General features: G+C 56.0%; 5 protein-coding genes across 5 annotated transcripts; 3 read left to right on the forward strand and 2 right to left on the reverse strand.

The window, feature by feature from the left end:
* On the reverse strand, positions 1–1,885 carry E0L32_010085 (uncharacterized protein; the record flags this gene model as incomplete). Its single annotated transcript, XM_031132665.1, has 5 exons — positions 1–444; positions 532–1,057; positions 1,116–1,438; positions 1,508–1,778; positions 1,833–1,885. 5 exons carry the CDS (start codon positions 1,883–1,885, stop codon positions 1–3), a joined length of 1,617 nt encoding a protein of 538 aa, XP_030990179.1.
* Positions 1,886–2,964: 1,079 nt separating this feature from the next.
* On the forward strand, positions 2,965–4,588 carry E0L32_010086 (uncharacterized protein; the record flags this gene model as incomplete). Its single annotated transcript, XM_031132666.1, has 2 exons — positions 2,965–3,073; positions 3,378–4,588. The coding sequence occupies 2 exons, from the start codon at positions 2,965–2,967 to the stop codon at positions 4,586–4,588; spliced, it is 1,320 nt and encodes a 439-aa protein (XP_030990180.1).
* Positions 4,589–4,943: 355 nt separating this feature from the next.
* Positions 4,944–7,802, reverse strand: E0L32_010087 (uncharacterized protein; the record flags this gene model as incomplete). The annotated part of the gene is made up of 3 exons (XM_031132667.1): positions 4,944–4,977; positions 5,054–7,649; positions 7,724–7,802. 3 exons carry the CDS (start codon positions 7,800–7,802, stop codon positions 4,944–4,946), a joined length of 2,709 nt encoding a protein of 902 aa, XP_030990181.1.
* Positions 7,803–10,813: 3,011 nt separating this feature from the next.
* Positions 10,814–12,404, forward strand: E0L32_010088 (uncharacterized protein; the record flags this gene model as incomplete). Its single annotated transcript, XM_031132668.1, has 4 exons — positions 10,814–11,177; positions 11,234–11,580; positions 11,645–11,898; positions 11,948–12,404. The coding sequence occupies 4 exons, from the start codon at positions 10,814–10,816 to the stop codon at positions 12,402–12,404; spliced, it is 1,422 nt and encodes a 473-aa protein (XP_030990182.1).
* Positions 12,405–13,005: 601 nt separating this feature from the next.
* E0L32_010089 (uncharacterized protein) lies at positions 13,006–15,005 on the forward strand (the record flags this gene model as incomplete). The annotated part of the gene is made up of 2 exons (XM_031132669.1): positions 13,006–13,219; positions 13,297–15,005. The coding sequence occupies 2 exons, from the start codon at positions 13,006–13,008 to the stop codon at positions 15,003–15,005; spliced, it is 1,923 nt and encodes a 640-aa protein (XP_030990183.1).
* Between the last annotated feature and the right edge of the window lie 10,115 nt (positions 15,006–25,120).

Raw genomic sequence — 25,120 nt, forward strand, 5'->3', positions numbered from 1 at the left:
CTACCCATCGTAGGCGACAATCTCGTTGACGAGGTCCTCCTTCTCCGGGTCGTAGTAGGAGCAGATCTGCGAGGGCAGGGGCACCTCCTTGAAGTCGTCGTCGGGGCCCGAGATGACGTTGAGGTTGATGCCCGACGACTTGCTCGAGTAGATCTTGGTCGCCGTGCTCTCCTTGCTGAAGAAGACCTGGGCGCCGTCGACCGAGTCCATGAGCACCGTGGGGACGGTGCCCGTGACCTGCAGCGCCAGGTTGGCCGACTTGACCACGTCGACCGACGAGACGAGCGACTCGACGAGCAGCGACAGCCGGCTCGTGTTCTCGATGGTCACGGCGTTGGCCTTGCCCTTGACGATGATGGTCGTGTTGTTGCACTTGGAGATGAGGATCGAGTGCGACATGGACGCATCGATCTCGATGGGCTGGGGTTCCTTGTCAAAGTTTTCCTGCAGGGAGCACCCGCGTTAGATATTCGGTTCTCTTTCACTCGCCTGTCGGACTGCTGGCTCCTTATGCTTCAGACAGACACTTACAATAGTCCACTTGTTGCCCTCGAGCTCCTTCTTAGGGGGCTTCTTGACGCGCATGCTCTCGGGTTTGGGCTTGCGGGCCGGCGCGGGGCTCTTTCCACGCGCAGAACCATCAGGGACGGTTGATCCCGCTCTCAGGGAAGGGTTCTTGTGGGTCATCTCCGACTTGTCTACTTTTCGTAGACCTGCCGTGACTGCCTCGCCCTTGTTCAACTCAGAGAAGACGGCGCCGAGTCCGGAGCTGGGGGATGCTTCGGCCTTCTGCTCCTTGATTTGCAGGACTGGTGGGGGTCCGGGAGGAGGCGGTGGTGGAGGACCGCCCGCACCGCCCGGTGGCGGCGGTGGAGGAGCCGGAGCTCCGGCAGGCGCGGCGGAGGGAGCGTTCGTTGCGACGGCCTTGGCGACCTCCTTGGCGGGAGCACCTTTTGCGTTCCACGTAACGCCATTAGGGTAGTACTGCTTCACATAGTCGGCCAGATCGCGGAAAACCTGGTAGAAAGCTTGTACCCAGTCTCCCTGCGCAGCGTTCCTAGAGTGGATTATCAGCAACGGCAAGGCTGCATATCATAGTCGTAGAAGTAACATACTTATCCTTGTTCTCCTTCAGCACTCGGTTTCCAAAGAATTGGGCAGAGCCGAGGGACTCCTCGACGTGCTTGAAAGGCTTGTTATCGACGGTCACCCAAGCGAGAACCATAACGCCCTCCGCAACGGCACTGAGGTTGTTGAAGACGTCTGAACCCCGGTTCGATTCTTTGATGTTTGTAACGGCCATGAGGGCCTCGTTGATGGGCTTCAGGAGATCTTGGTAGACAGACATCTCGGAGCCAGAGATGTCGGGCTTCTTGGCCTTGGTTGCGATGAGGAGAAACCGGCGCTGCGCCTGGAAGCCTTCCCGAACCTTTGCGGCCTGTTGAACGTAGTGGTGTTAGACTCTGGCGGCTTCCCTTTTCTCTGCTGGTGATGTGTCCATGCTCACCTGTTCGGCAACGACGCCGCCAATCTTCTTGCTGAGCTCCACATACTTGCCGACGGCGCTCTCTACAAAGTCGTCGAACTCCTCAATAGATTCGGGCAGAGGCTCGGCGGGCTGTTTCGGCGGCGCAGGTGCGGCGGCAGGCGCGGGTGTAGAGGACGCAGAGAGGCCCGATTGCGGAGATGCGAGGGTTTGCTGGAGCGCGGGAACGGCCTGGGGAAGCTCGACGGTGGAGGAGGCGATGTCTTCGAGTCTAGCGGTGGCAGCTTCGAGCCTGGCACTGGTGTGAGCATGCGTCTCCGGTAAACATAGGCATGAGCTTCCCTACCTTTTGATCAGCGTCGTCAGGTTGTGCATGTTGTTAACATTGTTGGTCGCCATGACGGGCAGCTGCAGGCCTCTACGGGCGGTATCGATTCGAGCGGGCGGGAGGGAATAGTCGCGGTGGTCGAACCAAGACAGCCGAAGCCAGACAGCAGATCAAGCTGGCAAGAAGCTATGCGAAAGGGGAACTCGGACGAGCGACGGGCCTTCTGTGCCAGATATGCTAGGACGATGCGAGACAACACAAGGCAGAAACAATCAATTGTATATCCAGAATCCAATCCGGCTGCCTGGGATGGAGAAATGTGGTGGGATGACGAAGCATGAACCGGACGGACGCAGATGAAGCGGAGGAGAGACCATCAAAGCAGTTGGTCTGGTCTGGTCTTGGGTCCTGACACCAGGCAACGGGAACGTCACCCCCTGTTCTAAAGCGGACTGAGTGCCAGGTGCATGCAGTGAACGGACCCACAGCCTGCGGCCCAGTCAACAGCAGCACGACTGGAGCTCGCTCTGGCTTGAGTTGAGGGTGTGTGGGACCTCGGGCGGGCATCCGCCAGCCTTACTACCTCTTGGTAGAAGCATGCGAGTGCAAGCTTTGTGCTAGCCTGGAGCTTTCCTCAGGTCTCACAGCCCCTGGACAGGCTGGCAGGGACCCATCGAGTCGATGCTTCAGCAACTGCGTCCGCTAAAAAGGATGAAAAATACAGCACGGTAAAGCTCCAAGCCTCCTAGAAATAGCGGCTCTCAGTGGGTTAGCTCGCCCGACCCTCCCCCCTGCCGCATGAGGCTGCTTGCATATTGGTGTGTTGCGTGCTCATGCAGGTCGCGGCTGGCTGGCGGGCAAGCCAGTCAGCCGTGCCTTGTCTTCCATGCCTTACTGTCGTCTCACAAGAGAAATTCACACATATCTCTCTCGTTATCAAACAAAATTTTGAAATTCCAACACCTCACACACTCGCTCTGACTATGCGGGCTCGCTGGAGCCATTGCTTGACTCCAACAGTCGCGCTGACTTGAATTTCTCGGGCTCTTGGAGTATCCCCTTCTCTTATCTTCACTCGCTACCTCATCGGTTCTGCCGATGCTGTTCCCACCACGGTGCTTGGCCGTGAACAAGATTATCCAGGCAAAACATGGCCGTTGATAATGAGGCTGTCAGCGACGGAGTCTCAGATCAGAACGATGCCCAAGTCAGCGAGGACCAGGTGCTTGATTTCTTCACCTTTGGCATGTTCATTATAGGTAAGCATCCCGGTCGTGAGGGCTGAGTGTCTGCACCATCAACAATGGCGGTGTGTTGCCGTTCATTTTATAAGTCATCGGTGTCGATCATCTTCAGTACAAACAAACCCACGGGTGGACTCATGAACACATGGTCACAGATCCACCCTATGCTTGCTTATTGAGACCTGTTTCAGCGTTCTGCACTCTCATTCCCTTTGATATTGCTGTTGTTCCTCGAGGGGCTTTCTTTACTTTACTTTTGCTGCCGCCCTTACTATATCCTCCCATCTCACTCCTGAGGCTCACAAGATACTTGCAAAAGATGAGATCGAATACCCATCACCAAAACCTCCCGTCAAGGACATCCTCGGCGGCGCAGGCGCGTTCTCCGCCCTCGGCGCCCGCCTCTTCTCCCCGCCGCCCACCTCCCGCTCCGTCGGCTGGATCGTCGACAGGGGCTCCGACTTCCCAGAGCACCTGACCGCCGTCATCGACGGCTGGGACACGGCCGTGCTCTTCCGCGACGACGGGGACCGCCTCACCACCCGCGGCTGGAACGGCTACGAGGACGCCGCCTCGGAGCGGCGCTCGTTCCGGTACACCACGCCCCGGAAGCGCCTGCACGCCGAGGACCTGACCCCGGCGCTCCTGTCCGCCCGCGCCTTCCACGTCATCAGCTCGCCCTCGCGCTGCCGCGACATCGTCGGCGACCTGCTCTCGCGCCGCCGGCGCTCCATGGGCGACGCCTACTGCCGCCCCTACATCGTGTGGGAGCCCGTGCCCGACGCCTGCACGCCGGACGAGCTGCTCAGCTGCACCAACACGCTGCCCGTCGTCGACGTCTGCAGCCCCAACCACGCCGAGCTGGCCGGGCTCATGGGCGACCCGGACCGCGGGCTCGACCCGCAGACGGGCGAGGTGTCGGCCGCCGCCGTCGAGCGCAGCTGCGAGCAGCTCCTCGCCTCCATGCCCCTGCAGTCCTTCACCCTCGTCGTCCGCGCCGGCGACAAGGGCTGCTACCTCGCCAAGAACGGCGGCAGGAAGCGCGCCACCACCACCGCCGCGGCGCCCGCCGCCAAGCGCAGCAACAGGAAGAAGGAGTACACCCGAGGCGGCCTGCAGCCCGACACCGACATGGAGGCCCTGTTCGCGGGGCTCATGCAGGACGAGGACGGGCTCATCGCCCGCGAGGAGATCGAGGTCGACCCGGGCCTCGAGAAGTGGATCCCGGCCTACCACGCCAAGAAGACGCAGCAGGGAGAGGGAGATGACGATGCCGACGACGCCGGCCCCGAGGTCGTCGTCGATCCCACGGGTGGGGGTAACACCTTCATGGGAGGCCTGGCGGTCGCCCTCGCGAGGGGCAAGTGCGTCGAGGAGGCTGCCGTCTGGGGTAGCGTCGCGGCCAGCTTCGCCATCGAGCAGGTCGGCGTCCCTACTCTAGGGCATGACGATGATGGAAACGAGCTATGGAACGGGGTCAAGGTTGATGATAGACTGAGAGAACTCCAAGACCGCCTTGCCAAGGTCTGAATGGTTGCCTACTTTTAGAGTGCGATGGTTTCGGAAAAGAAAGATAAAGACCTTACCATAATCTTGATATAGCAGGGTGCCTGAGTGAAATACACACTTCGACCGTTGGGGGGCAAACAATTTGGCAAACCCAGCAAGGATAGACAAGGCGTCAGGTATAGCGGTCATTTTTATCTTTCCATACCTTCTAGAGGATACGATTTCATTACATAGCGTTCGGCCAATTCCAACGCAATATATGATTCCTAAGCATCGTAACACACGGAATATCAGACACACTCTTTCGCCTCCAAACCCAAAGAACGCCAAGCACATGCTTTCTGCCAAACCAGACGCGGGTCCCATCATCATCACATTAGATCTTGTATACAAGAGCGCCATCAGAGTACCTAGATATATCATGGTCAATATCACGGGCTCGCTCGCTTGGAGAGAAAGTCGCGGGAAGGAAGGGGCGTCACTCACATAATCTCGTTTCTAGCATCCATCTTCTTGAGCGCCTTGACGGCCTCATCCTTGGAGAAGGCGCCGCCGCTCGACGCGGGCACCTTGTCGTTGACGGCCTCGATCAGCTCGTCCAGGTCGGCAGCGTCGTCCTCAAAGAGGTCCGAGTTCTGCAGCCGGCCGAGCGTCGTGCGGAAGGCGCTCAGGCGCTCCTCGCTGATCTCGGCGGCGCTGATGCTGAGAGAGGCGGCGCCGGTCGCCAGCTCGTCTTCCTCGTCGTCGTCCTGCGTCTGCGACTCGAGCTGCGAGGCCGGCATGGAGGAAGCGAAGGATATTTGCGATGACTGGCCGTTGTTGGCCGAAGATCCGGCAGCAGTGCGGCCAGACCGCCTCGGCGCGGTTGGGGCAGGCTCCTCGTCCTCCTCTTCCTCGTCATCGTCATCTTCGTCGTCCTCAGGTACGGCCTGCGAACTTCCAGCGGTCCGCCCGCTGGCACCACCACGTCGGGCAGCCGCCGTGCGAGATGCGCGAGCGTTTGCCCTCGCCGCCCGGGCTGCGCTGGAGCGAGCAGTGGCGGGACGCGAGTCGCCGTCATCGTCGCTCTCATCAGAGTCTTCTTCGCTGGAGGAGTCGGACTCGACGGGGCGGGTCTTCCTCCTCTTCTTGCGCGACTCGTCCTCGATGACTTCCTTGAACAGAGCAAAACGGAGGATGCCCTCGGCAGCAAGCGCGTCGCGCTCCTCCACCCGGCTGGAGAGGCGGGACTTGGCATGGGCCGTGGAGAGACGGATGATCGTCTCCAGCGTACGGACGGTCATAGGACTCGTGCGGCGCTGGTTGCCCTCCATCTCGTCGTTCCGCAGACCGACATAGATCTCGGCGATGCGGTCCGAGGCCTCCTGCGTGAGGACGGGCTTTATCCTGGTCTTGGCGTACTGGATGTACTTCTTCATGAATGCGATGCTCAGGACCTCGGGGGTCTTGTTGGCCCCGCGGCCGCGAGTGTTGGTGACGCCGGCATGCAGCAGCGAATCGTACTTCTCAAAGACCTCGGTAGGCTTCTGAGTGTCGTTCTGGCTCTGTATACCCACACCGAGAGACTGCTGTGTGTTTTCACGGACAGGAGCGCCTTCCTCAGTTCCAGGCTGGCGGTACCTGTGCATGCGCAGAACGTGCTCCGACACCTCACGATCGCGGGTGTCCTCGATGTCGTCAGTCACAACAAACAACAGATCGAAACGAGAGAGTAGCGAGTCGGGAAGTGCGATGTTCTTGTGCGGATCCTTGTGGACGTCATATTGGCCAAAGATTGGATTGGCAGCCGCAATGACGCTACACCGCGCGTTCAGGGAGGTGTGAATGCCCGCCTTGGCAATGGTGACGGTCTGCTGTTCCATTACTTCGTGAATGGCGACACGATCGATGTCAGACATCTTGTCGAACTCATCAATACAGACAACACCACGATCCGCCATAACCATGGCACCAGCCTCGAGGCGGCGCTCGCCCGTCTCCTTGTCCGAGGTAACGGCAGCCGTCAGACCAACACCGGAGGAGCCACGGCCGGTGGTGGCAATAGCCAGAGGTGCAGTGTTCAACACGAACCGCAGGAGCTGTGACTTGGCTGTCGAAGGATCTCCCACCATCAGGATGTTGATATCACCACGAAGATGAGTTCCGTTCTCGAGGTTCTTTTCCATGCCACCTAGCAGCATGAGCAGAATCGCCTTCTTGATGTAGTCATGACCATAGATACTTGGGGCCAGAGACTGAGAAAGGAGCTGCAATAGGTTCTTCTTCTTGGCGATTTTGTTGATGTTGCGCAGGTCCGTGTCCGTGATGGTTGCGGTAGCTACTCCACCACCCGATTTGGACGACAGTAGAACGACGTTGTTTGCGAGAAGTACGGTCTTGAAGATTGCACTGTTATGGTTTGTGTTTCGGTTTCCGAGAGTCCTGAAGATGCCGACAAGCTGCACTCGATCACCCGGCTTGACCCTGTCGACCAGGTCATCGTCGAGAATGACATCGACACCACGGGGCAGCTGACCTGCGGGCGCTCGCTCGGGCATCTCCTGGATGGAGATGGTCTGGTGATCACGGTAGGTGCAGAGACCATACTCCGTGTTCATTGGGTTGCCCTTGTCATCTTCCTGGGGGTAGACACTTGATGTCGTGACGCCGTTGGTCATTGTCTGGTCGCGATATTCCCTGTAGAAGAACATATTTTGCTCTTCACTGTAGTGGACACTTTTCACGATCTTGGGTCGGATCAGGGAGCATCGTGTGACGATTCCTTCGATGGAGACCATGTGATTCAGATGTTGGGACGAGAGCGTTCGGGGATTGCACGCATGCAGACCGAAGCTACCAGCCCAGGCGCAGTAGTATGGGATGTCGTCAGCGATCTGGTCGGGGCGTGCTTGCGCAACAGTTTTCACAATCTGTTTCAGGGCGTGGTTGAAAGCCAACGTGTGCTCAAAAGGGTCCAGGAGGATACCCTCGGCCAGCTCAGAACTGTGGTCACGGACATGGTCGAGATTAACTACCAGCCGCCTCTGGTTCTTCTGCAGCATGAGCACAATGTCTGATCTGTAGCTGCGAACATTTTGATCATCTAGCAAGCACCAAAGGATCAGTTAGACACTATCACGTTGGAGATGGAGGAAGGGTTTTGGGAGGGGAGCGTACTGGGATCGAGGAATTCGACTGCCCGGGTGATGAGATTTCTCTCGGCCTCCTCGTCTCTGCGGGGAGCGAAGCCGTCCATCTTGTCAATACTTTGTCGACGATGCCAGTCACACAAAGTATGGTCTTGAAGGAGAGCGTAGATGGCGTAAGGGTCGACTTTGGTGTTCTTGTCGGGAGGATAGGGTAGCGATGGCGGCGACTGGCGAGGAGGTGAGGGAAGGCGAGGGGCAGTAAAACGCGTGGGCGCGTCAAGACGCGACTTTTGGCCAGGGCGCGTTTAAGTGGTTGCATCTAACCAATCATAGCGCCTCAGTTTGACAGGGATGTAAATTGGAGATTGCCTCCTCCGTAATTGCATAACTGCGAGTGCCTTTCATGCACCATTTTCAATTATTTAATTATTCAACTAGTGAAGCTACCTAGTACTACTTGATTTGTACTCATGGATCGCTGTTGGGTTATGCGTTTTGCTTCTTACATGACTCAAATAGCGCTGTTGATGGCATCGGCAAGGACACCAAGACGCAATTGGTTTTCTTGTCCGTACACCAAACATGCAGGAAGCCCGGCGCTTGCAGGTGACTCAAATGCACTCAGATCGAAAGGAGGGCTTGGATGACACTTGGGTGATGTGACCATACGCAAGCCCTCGCCTTTCCGAAGCTTGCGGTCGTAACACCAAGGCTTCCTGTGGCTTGCCAAAAGCACCGAGGGTCGATGCCGGCGCTTTCCGCCTTTCCAGCTTTCGGCCACGGTGAAATCGACTGACACTTAGTCCGTGATTGACATCGCACTCTCACAAGATCACGTAACGGCGTCGAGTCCGTCCGTTTTTTCCGTTACGCAAAACCCGTGTGGATGTCGCACTGGCTCTGAGCCGTGGACAAGAACAGTGTGCGAAACTGACGTTGGCATTTCCCGATACGACTTTGCGGACACCGGCGACGTCGTAAATTTGGGGTGACGGCATGCAGCAGCACGCACCCAACCGCCGTCAAAAAAAGCCTGTCCCATCAGGCTAGCTCGTCCCACGGTGCAAAACGCGACTGCAGCTCGGACGTCGAAAGCCGTCGGTGAGTACAGGTCGCCGTAGAGGCCGACGAATCTGCCTCGTTGCGTCGACAGAACCCCCCCCCCCACTCATCAGCCTGATGTCATTGATGATCCTAGGGTCCCAGCGCGCCTCGCTGAAGAAGATTTCTGGCGGTGAGAGAAATACGAAGTTCGCGTATATGTGGTGGCTTCAAGTGAAGTCGCCCAGCAGGGATCATATGAACACCGCCTTCGGATCACAGCATCTGTTCGTACGATCAGATAACTAGATTCTGCACCTCTTGTCAAGGCTCGAGATCGTCTGGGCTGCACCTATCGTAGTTGTCTTCTTGACACTGTGCTCAGCGGCTACAGGCCGCCCAATAGAAATACAAATGTCGACGTCGTTCGTTCAAGATTATGTCAATGACACCGGGCTAGATGGCAACGAGTGGTCTGTACTACCCGATCGTCAACATGCGGACATCTCACAATAGCCAGACATTCCGATAACAAAAGCAAGGACTTGTTGTCCGAGATCGCTGGGCAAAACCCAGACTTAGAAGCGGCCGAGCAAGTGGCCCCGTATGACTGGCCAATTGCAAACAGGGCAAAGCCTCAAAGTGTTTTGCCTCAGCTGGCTTGGTCCAGAGCCAGGGTTCAGAGTCGGTGGTTGTATGCAACTTGGGCTCCAACCGAGTCAGTCGTGGCGAACGTTATCAAGCAAGGGCTGGCCAGTGAGAAGCGATGGAGTGAGCTCCTTCTCGGCGCGACCAATTATCTGCTGTCGCTCTTCGTGCCGCAGTTGGTCCTTTTGTGCCTTTATTGCTTGGAAAAAGAAACTCTGGGTTAGTCAACGTGCATTGGTTCACTACCAATGAGACTTGATGAAAGCCGCCTAGGAAGCGAGAGCAACCTTTCGCCCCAGCCCGCCCTGAGTTACTGACAACAAATTAGTGCAGCTCGAATACAGAGCCTGTCGAGTGGACTTCTGGCAATAAAACATTCAATCTGGGTTTCTGGTCAAGAAGGTGCTGATTTAATAATTTCACATGTGCCTCCTTTGTCTGACCGGGTCCCTATCCGAACATGTGGTCGAAATTTTCGGCAAGCTGTCTCGGGTACGGGTAGTCAAGACCGGGCCGTCCAGAGCACAGCAAAAAGAAAACGGCTGACACAGACCCAAAGGTCTGGTACAGCTAAAATTTAGAGACCCCGGTTGGTCCAGTGAGCGAAACTGCAGGTAGCTCTGATAGATTGATGGCCAATGTGCACAAGTCCGGTCCCCATCTTGGCCGAGACCGGTATGCTGACAGCCACACCAAACCCCGCACAGAGCGGAAACTGTACATTCTAGCTTCGGCTTGCAAGCACCAGCCAAGGAAAGGCGTGGCACACCCCTTAGGTACTTCCATTGTGACACGGCAGAGTCCATGACAGATTACAGATCAGGACTCTCCATGCCCGTCATGTCAGCCGGTAATGCCGATCGAGGTCGGTTGAGCTTCTTGCTGGCATGGTTGGATTGCTGATTTCTCCTCCTGCCGTCTGCTGCCCGTCACGAGGCCCTGCTGAGTGGCACTCTGACCAAGAGCCTCAAGCAGGTGTGCTGTCCATGAATCATCACGGCTTGTGGCCCAACTGCAGCTCGCCCGAGACAAATCATGTCAAATAGCATGGCTCCACGTGAAGCTGCTAGAGGAAATAGAGTTTAAGGCCTGCGTGATGGAGGATCGGCAAGGTGACGGGTCTTGCGCGGGTAGACCGACCATGGTAGCTTGCCATATCTCTCCACGGCCCCACGCCTGGGCTTCCCGGTCTCCTGATGGGGTCTAGGTAATGCAGACGGCCGCCATGTAATCGATAATAGTGTTGGATAGAATGGTGCTCGATGTAACTTGCCGGATCCGATCTCGTCCTTCTCGGCACCCACAGACCACTGCCGTCCCTATTTCAAACAGAGTCAGGCCCCTGGCGTCGCTTCTTCCACTGCTTCGTAATTCCGTTCAGCTTCCAAATTCTGTCATTGGAAGTGAACAAAGCCACTCTCCCGAAGATATGACGGTCGTAAAAGTGGAAACTCAGACTGACAGGTCTGCTCAAGTGGCTCAAGTCATTGCAGAGCCCAAGTCCGCCGTGCTCCATCGACATCTCCACCATAGCTTCCTCTCGCTAGCCCGCGGCCAGGGCAGTAACCTCATCCTGCAAGACGGTCGAAAGATCTTTGACGCATCAGGCGGGGCAGCTGTTGCATGTATCGGCCATGGAGATGGACGTGTCGTCAAAGCTGCCATGAAGCAGATGAGTGAAGTTGCATACTGTGCCACCATCTTCTATACCACCAACGTCTGCGAAGAGCTCTGCCAGTTCTTGGTCAACTCGACCAGGGGACATATGGCAAGAGCATATATTGTAAACTCCGGTGAGTAGCTGAATGCTTGAACGCGCATACCCCTGCGCGAGCTGACCAAAAGACAGGATCCGAGGCCATGGAGGCGGCCATGAAGCTGGCTCGACAATATTTCCTCGAGAAGAGCCCACCTGAGCCCCGTAGGACTCGGTTTATTTCCCGAGACCAGTCATACCATGGCATCACCATCGGGTCCCTCTCAATGGGAGGCCACAAGTACCGCCGAGAGAAGTTCCAGCCCTTGCTTCTGGACAATGTCTCCAGGGTCTCGCCTTGCTTCCCATACCGCAACCAATACCGCGGCGAGTCCGACCAGCAGTATGTGGACCGTTTGGCTGCCGAATTGGATGAGGAGTTCCAAAGAGTCGGTGGAGATACTGTTTGTGCGTTTGTGGCAGAACCTGTTGTTGGAGCAGTACGTGTTGCCCCCAAACTCAACCCAGCCACCTCGACCACGATTTGTTGACCGATGATCATAGGCGTTAGGCTGTGTCTCGGCGGTGCCAGGGTACTTCAAAGCCATGCAGGCCGTCTGTGACAAATACGGGGCATTGCTCATCTTCGACGAGGTTATGTCGGGCATGGGCCGCACCGGAACGCTCCATGCCTGGGAACAAGAGGGAGTGGTGCCTGATATCCAAACCATTGGCAAATGCCTCGGCGGCGGTTATCAGCCCGTTGCTGGGGTGCTTGCAAACCACCGCGTCATGGATGCCTTCGAGAAGGGGACGGCGTGAGTAGTGTCTCTGTCGAGTGACTGCACAGTACTGATTGCCAAATAGCACATTCGTCCACGGACACACATACCAAGGGCATCCGGTCGGGTGTGCTGCCGCCCTCGAGGTCCAGCGCATCATCAAGGAGGAAAATCTCATCCAAAACGTCGATAAAATGGGATGCCTTCTTTCGCAGCTCTTGCGGCAGAGAATAGGCAACCACCCCAACGTTGGTGACATCCGCGGCCGTGGCCTCTTCTGGGGAATTGAGTTTGTTGCGGACAAGGCCACTGGCACCCCATTTCCAGCCCAGGCCCATGTGGCCATGGAGATCTCTGAAATGGGGCTCGCCGAGATGTACAGCATCGCGGTCTACCCTGGTTCGGGGACAGTCGACGGGGCAAATGGAGACCATATCATTCTCTCGCCTCCTTACAACGTGAGCGCCGAGGATATGAGGTTCATTGCCGACACAGTTGCTAGGTTGATTGAGGATTTCTTTGCGGACAGAGCCGGTGCATAAATGTCGAGGATTTGGCTTCTGATAGGGATTGGTTGCATTGGGGCACATCATTTGCATGAGATCGGAGTGGATATTTAAGCAAGGGTGAGGAGCGGATGGAAGCATGGAGCAATCATTCGGGCGGGATCATCTCCTAGATTTCATCATGATATACGAAAAGCAGCCCACAGCCTTTGGAAATGAGAAATATGTACCCTACTTGTTTCCAGCACATGCAAAGATCTGGTCCCGGTTGTTGATGTGGAGGTGTCATCTAAGCACCTAGCCCAGGTTTCAGCCTGGAAGGCAGAGCTGAAGTTTGTCTAGCGGGCTCCAGGGCTCTTTCACAGCACTAGTCCGGCCCACTGAGCCGAATGTGTTTACTGGCTAGCGGCACCATTCCTAGCCATTTTGGCGGGAGCAACCCGCCCGCAAATTCTCCCTGTTAGGTGTCTCCCCTCAGCCTCCCATAGCGCATTACGTTATCGCGACGACCACGACACACGGCCAATAGCCTGAGTGCAGGATTGGGACCCTTCCAAGGTTCCTTCTGCCCACCGCAGTACAATCGCAGTCGATTTGAACACCCACTGCTCCGACAACAGGCTCGACATTCACCATCATGGCGGTCGGCCTCACCACGACCGGGCGCCATGCCGCCGAGGAGGAGGCGCGCGCCGAGGTGGACGTGCTCAACTCGCGACTGGAGAAGACAACACAGTTGACGAAGAAGATCGAGGCATCTCTGGGAAGGCTAGAGGCGACAGGGAAGAGTGTTCGCGAGGTGGCTGGCCCTCTCAACGGGGAGACCAAGAAACTGCAGGTCCTTGGACACAGTGAGCTGGCCCTGTCATTATTGTTCATGTCCCCATTGTTCGTAGTGCACTTCGATTGACTCGACCGAACCTTGCAGATATCGAGGCCGTCCTTGCCGCGATCGAACGGCTTCGTCAGCCAGCAGACAGCAAGAATGACGAGGAGCAGATCATAAGAGTCGGCCCTGAAAAAGCTGGCCTGCCCAACTACCTCAACTCGATCAAACGGCTAAACAAGGCGCTTACCGAGATGAAGGCGTCTAACCTACGCTCTACCCAGCAGACGATGGCTGATCTGCAGCGTCTGATCAAGTCGGGGACGACACAACTCGAGAACCATTTTGACAAGCTTCTACGGACGGAGACGCCGCGGTCGATTGAGCCGCTACACTTCATCACCAAAAACAAGCCGTTCCCGGTCCTCTCCCAAGACACTACCACCAGACTCGGCCTGATCAATAACTTTATTACCGGCTTGAACCAGCAAGGTGCTGGGGCTACGGCGCCGCAAGACTCTTCCGTGGCGAGGATCTACGCAGAAGTTCGGGGCCCCTATCTGTCTGCAACTCTCCTCAACTCAGCAGCCGCCAGCGTCAACACTACCAAGAAGAAGAATCCGGATGCCATCTACCGGGCCGGCACCAACGGCATCGGCACGTATGCTCAGGCCATGGAAGGCCTCTTTGTTGCCGAGTACGAAAACATTTGTAGCATTTTCCTGCGCGATGACTGGGGTCCGCTGTTCCAGTCGACCTGTCAGGCGGCGTTGGCAGAGCTTTCGCGGACTTTGCGGGAATTGAACGGCCATATCAAGTCCCACCTCAATACCGACTGCTATCTTGCCTATGAGGTAGTGGAGATTGTCTCCAAGCTGTCAGACAATCTCGACACCCGCACAGGCGAACTCAAGGCTTCACTAGCTGCATCTCTCAAGCCGGTTAGGGAGACGGCAAAGTGGTCGCTAGGGGAGCTCCTGGATGATACGAAGCGGAGAGTGGGTAACTTGCAGACTCTGCCGATGGATGGAGCCCCCATCCCTATCGTGTCCGAGACCATGCAGCGGCTGCAAACCATGGTTGAATTCCTGAGACCCATATCAAGTATCATGATATCGCTCGGCGACGGAGGCTGGAAATCCGGTGCGGCTACGCGCGTCGGTGGGGGTGATGCAATCCCAAGTCTTGCCTCTTTTGACATTGGTGCAGATGGCAAGGATATCTTTGCACACTATTGTACAGACACCATCGACGCCCTCCTGTCATCCCTGGATGGGCGAGCGCGTGCTATGCAGGGCAGGAAACCAGTGGTGGGCGTCTTCATTGCCAACAGTGTCACCATTGTCGAGCGCATGATCCGAACATCCGAGTTGGCGCCACTCTTGGAGCCACGCCTGGGCGTGGTCGACCAGTGGCGCAAGAAGGCCACCTCTCTCTACACGGAGACGTGCAAGGACGTCTCGATGCATCTCTTCGATGTCATCCACACGAACCGGGCGCAGCGCCCGACGTCTGGACAGGGCGCAGTAGACTCCGCGTCCATCCTCAAGGGCCTCAGCTCCAAGGACAAGGAGAACATCAAGCAGAAGTTCACCGCCTTCAACACGTCCTTTGACGACATGGTGGCCAAGCACAAGTCGTACAGCATGGAGCGAGAGGTGCGCCAGATGTTTGCCAGGGATATCCAGCAGATGCTCGAGCCGCTGTACAACCGTTTCTGGGACAGGTATCACGAGGTCGACAAGGGCAAGGGCAAGTACGTCAAATATGACAAGTCGTCCATTTCCGCCGTCTTTCTCAGTCTGTACTAAGACTGAGGCTACGTGCGGGCTGGCAACGGAGCGGAGGCCACGCTTGGTCAGCCCATTGTTGCTTCTAGTTGAGTGTCACCGTGGCATCGTGTCTGGAGCTAGGGACTGCCCGTCATTTTCTCGGACCGCTCCCTCCTCCACTCATCCACGAGGAGGAGATACTGGCCCTTCCCAGGTCGGTAAGCTCTGCATCGAGACACCTTGAGGCGGCAAGGAATTCGCGGGGCACCACGCAGCAACGTCTGTGGGTTGCATTACGTGGGGGAGGAGGGAATGCTCGGTATCGGCTGCGACGCTGTGGTGGGAATGCATATCTCACACAAGCAATCCATACCTTGTCCAGCGCCCCGCCGGTGAGGAGGGGGGCGGCGATAGCATCGTCGGTTCTCACCTTGATTTGTTCGTTGAAGGATTTCTTTGGGCCCCGTGTCTTCCCCGATGAAGATTGCGGAGGACCGATAGGGCGCAGCGCGCATGGATGTATTGAGTTTAGCTGTGATACCAATTTTGGGGCGAGCAGGCGTTGATGCGCCTAATTTTGTTTTGGGCAACGGAATGAATGAATGGGGTTTTTGCAGACACGACCTTTGCATAACCATGGTACTTGACCTCTTTTGGACTCTGTCCTTTTTTGTCTTACCTGCCTTGAGTCCTTTCTGATATATGATATATGGGGGGAACTTGAACGAGATATCAAACGTCCCTTTGTGGCTGCAGCAGTAGCACCATGGGCCCGGGGGCAGGCTTACTGCTCGGTGACTCGGTTCCCAACATCCACACGACGATCCCCATCTTCTCCAATCTGCGCATCGACACCGGTTTCCCACTTGGCTTTTCGATGGCCGTGCTCATTGATCACCTTGCATGTGCATGCACCAATTGAAACCGCCCAACGCAACCCCATCGCTGCCTGCTGAACCAGAAAGAGGGGAAACAGGTGTCTTGAATCATCATCCTCAATACTCGTACTCCTCATCATCATCATAGACCTCACAGGGGGGAGGAGGGGGGAGGTCAGTCTATTGCCTGCAGCCACTCACTGAGTCACGATGAGGGAGGCGTTATCTAGAACGACCGAAATCACCCCAGCCTGTTCTCGAGCGTAACCTCATGTGCTCCCTTCCAACGCAGTCATTATCCACACAAGGTCTCGTCGGTTCATGCAGCTGTCCGTCCCTCATTTCTGACTACCTATACCTAAGGCAGGTAGCTGACACTGACAAAGGACCTTTTTTTTCGTCCCAGAAAGTACAGTACATCCTCACATGTTCAGCACTGAGAGACGAAGGACTCGGCCGGGTGAAGCTCCGGGTCTCCTCTGCTGCTCCCTTGCTTATCGTGACAATTTCCTTTTCGTACATTCGCCCCCCCCTCTCTTGGTTTATCGCCCAATTTCCTTGTCGTTTCCATAGTCATATCGCCCGTCCGGTCGTCTGACCGCAGTAGCTTCGTCCGCAAGCGAAGCAATAGTCTCTCCTCACTCTTCCCCCATCGGGTGACGGCATCCCAGCCAGGCAGGCCCCCAATACTTGTCCCGTCTCCGATGACGAGAAGCGTCAAGATAGTGGGTTTCAGGATGGTACCTATTTTGGTCCTTTCCGCCTCCACAGCTCACCAGTCGTCTCAAGGCTCAGGTCAAAAAGGCTCCAGACCTGCGGAGCCCCCTGTCCGCCGCGAACCTATGGCATGCCGGGCCGCAGGGTGGGAAGGTGAGACCTCGCTCATTGTCCCTCTCTCCAGCGTGAAGGAGAGGAAGGGGAACTGGTGTTACACAAGCTCCGCTCTATTGCTGCAGGTAGGAGAGACTCCCCAGGTGATTTGCACCGCGCACGGTTGCACATCCAATATTTCGGTGATATTGGGTGTTGGAGACGGCTCCGTCGACGTCTCATTGGCCCCTCACCGAGATTTGCTAGGTGACGGGAGAGTCGGGTAGGTCACTGCTTGCCCTGTTCCCTGCTCCCTGCTCTCTCTCTCTCCGGCAGCACGGCGGGTACAATACCCCTCCGGCGTGAGCCAAGCAAAGCAGCATTGAAAGCCAATGCCGGAGGCCCAAAATTGACAAGAGCGGTCAAGATCATCATCGAAATGCGTGTCTAATGCTGTTCGTACTGCTGGGGAACTTGCTGGTGGTGTTACATTTTGCACGGTCGGTCGCTCGAGATGGGCCTGGGGCCTGGGCGGTTCGTCTTTTTTTCTTTCTTTTTCTTGACATCGGGAAATGAGACACCTAGTTTGGCAGACGCCTCATCTCGGCAGGGGAGGGGGGTGCAGACTCGGGCATGGAGGGAGTGGGCGTGGGAGAAAGCCTCCCAGCTGGTGGTGGTGGAGGTGATCACTTGATAATCGCTGCACGAATAGATCATCATGGGAGGTGACGAAATCGTCTTGATTGGCATGATATCTGGGAAAAATACCAAGGTGTAGCCCGGAAGGTAGGTATTCCAGCTATCTCACTCTCACTCTCAACAAGATCCTTGTCACAATCTCCCAGAGCTCTGCTCGTAATGCCCAATTCGTAACCCTCATTGCATCATGTCAAGTCGTTCCCGTGTCCCCCAGTTTTTCCCATAACGCCCAAGTAAAGTGAAAGTAGATCGCCAGCCTGCTGTCGCCCACCCCGGACGGCCGCCGGCAAGCGGCGCAGGCCGCGAAGAAGCGAGTGAGCCCCAAAAAGTGATGCCGTGCAGGAAGGCTATGCCCAACCCAGCAGAGAAGATCAATAATCCCCAAACCAGGGCTGTGCTGCCTGCCGAGAACTCCGAATTTTGCCCTTTTGACTCCGTCCTAGGAAAAGAGAAATCCTGCCCAATAGTACGTACACATTTGCTTTTCTTCAAGTCAAAGCAAAAGAGGAGAAAGTAACGAAAGAAAGAAAGAAAGAGGGGGGTGTCGATACATGAGAAAAGAAAATGGGTTAAAAGCACCCGGTAGTCGTTGGAGAATGCAGGCAGAGCTGCATAGGCAGCGAGCGAGAGTTGCAAGATTGAAGTCTCTGCCTGCCTGCTGGGGGATGTGTGCATCTGCAGCTGGTGATTTCGAGCAAGCGAAGGTGTGCGAGATGTGCTGCCACGTCCACCTTGGCCTTGCATATCGAGTCCAGAAGCAAACACACCTGCATGGCCCCAGCCAGCGGCCAGTCAGTGAGGCCGGCCCTCAGACGAGGCCCGAGATGTTGAGGGCGTGTGCATCCCTACGAGTCCGCAAGACTCTGCAATGGGAGAAGGCGACAGGGACAGGGACAGGGCCTCCATCGAATCAGCCTTGTCGTGCAGGTACACACGCACCATCCAGCACACCATAATGTGACGGATGCAGGGCAGGGGAGGGGCAGAGAGAGGAAAAAAGCAAATGGTGAGGTGGCACAACAGAGAAAATCGAAAGGGCTAAACCCGCAAGGATTTCTGCATGATCGTCCCATGCAGGAAAACGAACGACGCTGGTTCTCTTGTCATTTTTGGTGCTTTTGGCGTGGATTTCGGGTTTTGTTGGGTTCAATATTGCGTGTTGGACAAAATGCAGCCAACATTCGATCCGAGACACAGACGCAGCGGTGAAGAAAAGGCTGCAGCCGGTCGTAACGCGAAAGGCTGCACCCCTGGTCATATCATAGAAAATGAGATGATAACTGCCGGCGCTCTGCCCTTGGTCCAGGAAATGAAGAGAGATAGGGGGAGAAAGCGAGAAACGACAGATCGAAACGGTGCGAGATGGTGGTGATACAGCAACTGCGCAGCCTCCGATCGGCTATCTGGAAGCATTTGTGACCGGGTGAGCAGTACCTAGGTAGGCTCACCAGGAGCAGGTGAGGCGCTGCATGCCGGTGGTGTTGTTGGGGTAGAGGAGGTGTCAGGTCGTAATCGTCTCCTGCTGCATGGGACCATCGCTTTGTTGTGTGGAAGCCTCGGCCAGGATGTGATGCAGCCAGCCCGATCCGGTGGAAGGGCTCGAGGGAAGAGCCGCCACTTATGAGGGGCAGCGGTGGCAGTGGTAGCTACCACCACAGTAGTCATGGGTGCCGAATTCGACGGCCTTGCAGCAGAAGCTGCAGCAGTGGTTGACGAGGGGCTGGTATTCCTTGACGGCCATGGCGAAGTGTGGACGAGTTGTCAAGTACTCGATTGTGTGTGTGAGAGAGTTGCTGGGAAGAAGGCGTAGTCGACAAGTTTTGGGATGTCAAAACTATCTATTTGTCTAAGCACAGGATTGTGTAAGACGGCAGGGATAGGTATGGTGTCAAAGAGCGCGTGGGTTTGACGGCGGGTAGACGAATGCCTTTTTGTTATGGCGATGAATCGGCAAGTCTGGGAAGAGAAGCGTGGTTGTAAACCTTAAAGGTGACTACGGAGGGAGGCTAGGTAGGTGTGCGGGGTTTAGCTCTCCGTTTGGGAACCAAGTTGATGGGAAAACCTTAAAATCAGGGATCAGGTAGGTAATGGGAGAGATTCAAAGAAGTGGTTGGAGTATCTTTTGTTTCGTGAAGGATGATCAGAGTTGAGTGAGAATGGGTTGCTGGAGGAGTGGACGGAGACGGTTGCGGTCGTGGGGAGGAGGTCTGGTTTATATCCTTGGGCCAGAGCTCAAAGAGGTCATCAAGCTGGCTGTTTGAGGGACGGAATAAGCATGACAGGGGTCAGTAAGGCATGGATGTGGATGGAGAGGTAGCTCGGTGGTAAGGTGGTAGTGTAAGTGTGTCGACATGGCACATTTGATGGGTGAAGATGGATGAGCAATCGACATCAGCAAAGCAACGCATCCGTGGATGCATTCAGGGTTGGAGGGAGGGTGTGGGCCGCACCGCTCGACCGGCAAACGGGATCCAAAGCAGCACCAAAAAGGTACCTGGGGTGTGTCGTAGTGTACATAGGTACACGGGGGTTCTTGGTCGCGTCAATACCTACCTACCCAACACACCAACTTCTGCTACTTCTACCACCAAAGATGACGATCGGGGAGGGGAGCTCGGGGAAGGCCAGAGAAGCGGGTCTGCCCAGGGGAGCCAGCTTGGGGGGACCGAGTACCGTACTCCATGCGGCCTGGCTTGTGGATGCTTCTAGTTAAGGGCCCGGGTGACAGCACGGGAAAGGGGCAAGCGGGAAAAGGAAGAGGAAAAAGAAAACATCAGATCAAAAGGCCTTTCAAGTGGGCAAAATCAACGAGACAGGAGACCTCGGGGTACCTAGAGTCGACCCAGAGTAACTACCTGGAAGCAGGGAGACACCTCGGCCATCTGTTGTGTTGTATGCAGCTGTCGCACATGGAGGGAAATGAACAGACTGCTCTCTCACTTCCACACTGGCTCGATGTACTCGTATGGGAAATGGTGTAATCAAAGCGATGCCGATACACTGAGACGACGGCGGTGTGGCACGGAAAAGACGGTCACGAGGGCATGCCTGCCAGCCCTTTTCTCACTCTCTACCAGGCTCCTATAATGGATTACTAGGGGTTGGTTACTTCACTGAGGAGTAGATTTATTTCGCGCGCGCAAAGGGCAATTGGGTACACTCGGAGACTCGTCGTATTGGCAAAAACACGGTTCTAAACTTGTTCTCCATCATCTTGGGGGAGGGTTGCGTGTGGCTTCTCCACCTTTTTGACCTCCTTCGATTCTTCTCTGATCCCTGCTTCTTTTTTGCTTCTTGAGCCCGGCGTACAGGTACTTCCCCACCTTCACAGATGCAAAGTGCATTCACACCCGGGTCGGGTTAATGGTCTCCTCTCTCCCCCTGTGAGGGTAGGGTAGGGCCGGCCGAGATGATTCGGTGCTGCTTCTCTCGTTGGCGATGTGGCGGAGTGCAAGGGACCTGAGGAAGGACGCACAGAACGGCTTGGGAAGCGCTGCTACTGGACCGAACTGTCTGCCTACATGGTGCATTGCGGCCCTGCCCAATGATCGAGTACAGAGCAGCCGGCGGTGCGAGCAATTTACTGAATGCGCCCACCTTGTGTCTGATCCCGCACGCACCCGACGGCAACCAGAGTGAGGCTGAAGGCTCTTCACGATACACAAAGGGCGCAGTGTACCGTGGGCATGCAAGTCAGCTGCCGTCACTCCTGGCCCTCCCCTCCTCTTCAGCCTATGACCGCGGCTCGAGATGTCTCTCGAGTTACCTCGAGTTCCCATGGCGCACGCTAGCACCGCGGCCAGAGCAATGCCATTGAGCTGCCTCGTCCCGCGCGTACCTGATCTGCCATCTCGAGTGACATCCGTGTCAAAGGATCTGGTGTTTTTGCTCGGACGGTAGGTCGTACGGCATGGCGATCATCCCATTCCGGACTCTGTCCTGAGCTCAGTCGGTGAGCTCTTTTCGAGAGCTCACGGAGCGGTGGAGCTCTTCCGAGACACGCCAGGTGGGATATTGATGACATTTGCCGTCGTCGTGCAAGAGTCGGCTACGGTCGACTCACGAAAGGGTGAAGTAGGACATGAGGATGGGCACAGAGGTGCCGCCAATCACTACGAATTGGGCAATCCTTGCCGTTCGGACGGGTATATGGTAAGCCGCCCGGCCGGTGTGGCCCTTTTTCGTGGGGGTGTCTGAGACGGTATCGGCCATTCAACGTTTGCTGGTGACCGGCCTTGGGAGATAGATGAGCTATCGGGATGAGAAATCGTCTTCTCGACTTTGTCTCATCCGACGATAGGCCACGCCGCGGCTCACCTCACTCCAGTGCATCATCTCGGCCAGTCAGCGTTGACGAGACTGGCTTTGCTGACGCACACAGTCCTTTTTTTCTCCCTTCTCCTATCTATCCAGGAAGCCAAGAAGCCAGTCTCCGCCTACATAGGACAGTCGCAGTCTTCCGCATCGTGGAACAGCACTCCCCTGTTTGGGATCACGAATATCCAACGTCTATCCTCAACTCCCGGAATCAGGAATCAGCGATCAGGAATCAGATACCTGTCTGTGCTGGATTGTGCCCTTTGAGGCAACGTGCATCGCCCAGTAATATGAGACGGCCAATGAAGACAGTGACGTGTGACCAGCACGTGGGGAGTGGAACGATTCTGAGAATTAAGGGACAACCGCTTCCTGCATGATGATGGCACTGTAGGCTTCGCCCCATGAGGTATCGACGTCAGGGCAGTGCTTGGGCCCGGCAACTCTTGGTTCGGTTCGATCGGCATACCCATCGCGAGGGGAAGGAAACCACCTCCAAACGACCTTGGCATAACTATTTGCTCTTCTCCTCTCTGGCACGGACAAGTAGCACTGCGACTCTCGGATCCAGAGCAACCCTTCTTTGTACAACAGTTGCCTGCTAACTAGCTTGGCCCTTCCCTTGTGCTCCTTCAACCGCACTCTCAAGGGCGGGAAGGCCGAAATGTCCCTCCGGCTCAAAGCACATGCTTGTTCTACGTGTCCAGTCTCCCATTGATCATCGCGGGGCCTCAGCAGTCGTTCTGCATCGTGAAACAGGGAATTCGCAATCCCTGGGGCTGATCAGTAGGGGGCGATTGCCTGAAAACGCACCCTACAGGTGTAAGTCGCAGTCATCTTGCTCGCTTATCAGTGGGGATCAGGGTTCGACTACGGAGCAGGACCAGGTCCGCGGACAGGCTGACCCTGCGAAATCGCTACCAATGTTAGTTCAAGCTTGCCTGAAGGGGTCTTTCCGGTGGTCGCAAGGTTACGGTAGCTCAGAGGCCTGACCGCTTCAAAGCCTTTCATCCATTGATGTTTCTGTGGGGGTCCATTGCGGTGGTAATGAATGGTTGCCAAGTGCTGTCCTGTCCATATGACCGCGCAAATCTACCAGGCGCCAACCAGAGCTGGCAGCCTCGAGAAATCCATCCTCATTCGACTCCCCAAATTCCCCTCAAATCTCGCAAATCAGGGAAGAACCCGGTTGAGACGAGGCGAGCGCCCGGAGTACTCCGGGCGCCCTGTTTCTTGTGCTCACCGTCACTGATGCCACCTCGCGAAGGCATGCTTCTACTTCGCTCTTCATCCCAACACCGGTGTTTGTGAGAGAGTGAATACGAACCCCCTCCCCTCCCCCCTCCGCGCTCGGATTGATGACTCTTTTGATGCAGTCTTAGAATGCGGGGAAACATCGCAAGGATTCAGGGCCACGAAACGGTGTGTACCCGTACCTGTACATACATTCCGAAGAGGAAATAAGCTGAAACACTTGTGGATCTGATAGCCACTAGCCCTGCTTGCGGGATGGTGACGTCTCTCCTTGCATGGTTCGATGAAGTTTGCCCAACGGCTTCCGCTTTACTGAACCTGTCCTAGTCGACGCTGTACACGCACGCTTGGCTAGCGGTGTCTTCGACCGAGCGTCAACCTTCCATCCATCTGGATCAGGGGAAGGAGACCGGAGGCCAAGAACAGCACAAGTACAGCATGTGAGTGAGTATCAAATTGTGGTTGCCTACGGGTCGGAGAGCGGAGATGCAATTTCCTGAGCTGCTTTCCCCAAACATCACCCATCGACATCCACCTTGGGTTCCGCCTCGATGCCGAATCCCGTGTGTGAGCCCACGACGACCGACGATGCGAGTGCGCGCAAAACCCGTCACGCACCTAGTGGATCAATCCTCATACGGAGTGCACTACCTACCATGTACGTATTTCACCATCTCGTTCATTTCATGGCGGTGAAGGGTCGGTACCCAATCAACACCACCACCACCACCACCACTCCACTTGTGCCGAAAGGGCCATCCATGGGGCACGAAAAGAGAAGCAACCAAGCAGTATCCGTATGTTCCCCCCGGTTGGCTTCGACTACTGTGTTACCAGCACAGGCTGTCGGCAAAAACGTGCTGTGTTGTGTTGTGGCCCCTTTGAGTCCTTTGGTTTATTGGTTCTGACCTCGTTGACATGACTGCCTGCCGGCCTGGTTGCTTCGCCAATCGCGTCGTCGCATGTGCTCGTGCGGTCAACGCTGCGCGTGGGACTGGAGCGAGATAACAGTCACAGGCAGGCACGCCAATGCACCACGCATCCAGAACACTCGAGCTCGGTGAGACTCTCAAATCATATCGGCAACTCGATGGGGCCACGAGATGCCAACAGCGGGGGTTGGTTGTCCCCGCATGCCACGGAAGGAGTGAAGAGAGGCCCTGTCCTCTCTCAGTTGCCTGCGTGCGTGCGTGCGTGCGTGCGTGTGTGTGTGTGTGTGTGACCCAGAAAATGCAACACACATTGACATACATATGTGCGTAAGTACATTTGACCTGCATATTCGATGATCTGCAACAGGCCCTCGCATATCGCGCTCGACCTTGCGCCCGCCGAACGAGACACCACTGCGTTGTCCCTCTCCGTGTCATTGGCTCTGGCCGGCCAATGCCCTTCGCAGCCCACCCCTTGCTTGCCCGTGAGAATCCCTCATCGGGGCGAACACGCTTGCTGCGCTTATCTGCTTGCGGACTTGGTCACCGGACCCAAATCTTCAGTCCCAGAGGTTTGCACGGACGGACAGGACGGACTGGTCCCATCCGCTCGGAGACCTATCGGGAGGCTGCGCTTCGTTGTCCTTTCTGGCATCCTTCAATGAGGATAGCCGCATTCGCCGGCAACATCTGGACCGTGGCCCTCGCGATGCGAAGTCGCTCCATATCACGCGGGTGGACAGCGTGCTCATCGGTGCTATTGGCCGAACCGTACAGTATTACAAGCCTGTCTGGTTCGCCCACTGCAAATCTGATGAGGTCATTCGCCTGTGCGTGACAGGACTTGGCCGGGAGGCAGGTAAGCCGTGCCAGACCGGTCAAGAAGGTGATGCATTTTCTGTCGATAAGCAGATCTGAAGCACTTGTGACAGTTGGACAAAGTCGCCAGTCTGAAAAAAAAAACTCAAGAGGACGGGAACCATTCCGCGATGTGTCACTTCAACATATCCATTGCTTCTCTCCCTTTTCAATGATTCCCTTCCTGCGCCTTGCATTACGCACAACCAGCCGCGACGGCCTGTGTAACTTACAAAATCATGTGTGCATTCTTCGGCGTGATAGAGAAACACCAACATATCACTCGATTTCTTGGCCCTTTGGAGATGCAACGAATGCCCTTGAGAATTGACAGTCAATGCAAGCATCTGCAAGGTATTGTGATCCTACGCACACCAACAATGCCTCCAGTCTAGGTCATGCCTGA

Source organism: Thyridium curvatum (genome assembly GCF_004353045.1).
Source record: "Thyridium curvatum strain D216 chromosome Unknown NODE_78_length_193489_cov_84.258686, whole genome shotgun sequence".
Taxonomy (NCBI): Eukaryota; Fungi; Ascomycota; class Sordariomycetes; order Thyridiales; family Thyridiaceae; genus Thyridium; species Thyridium curvatum.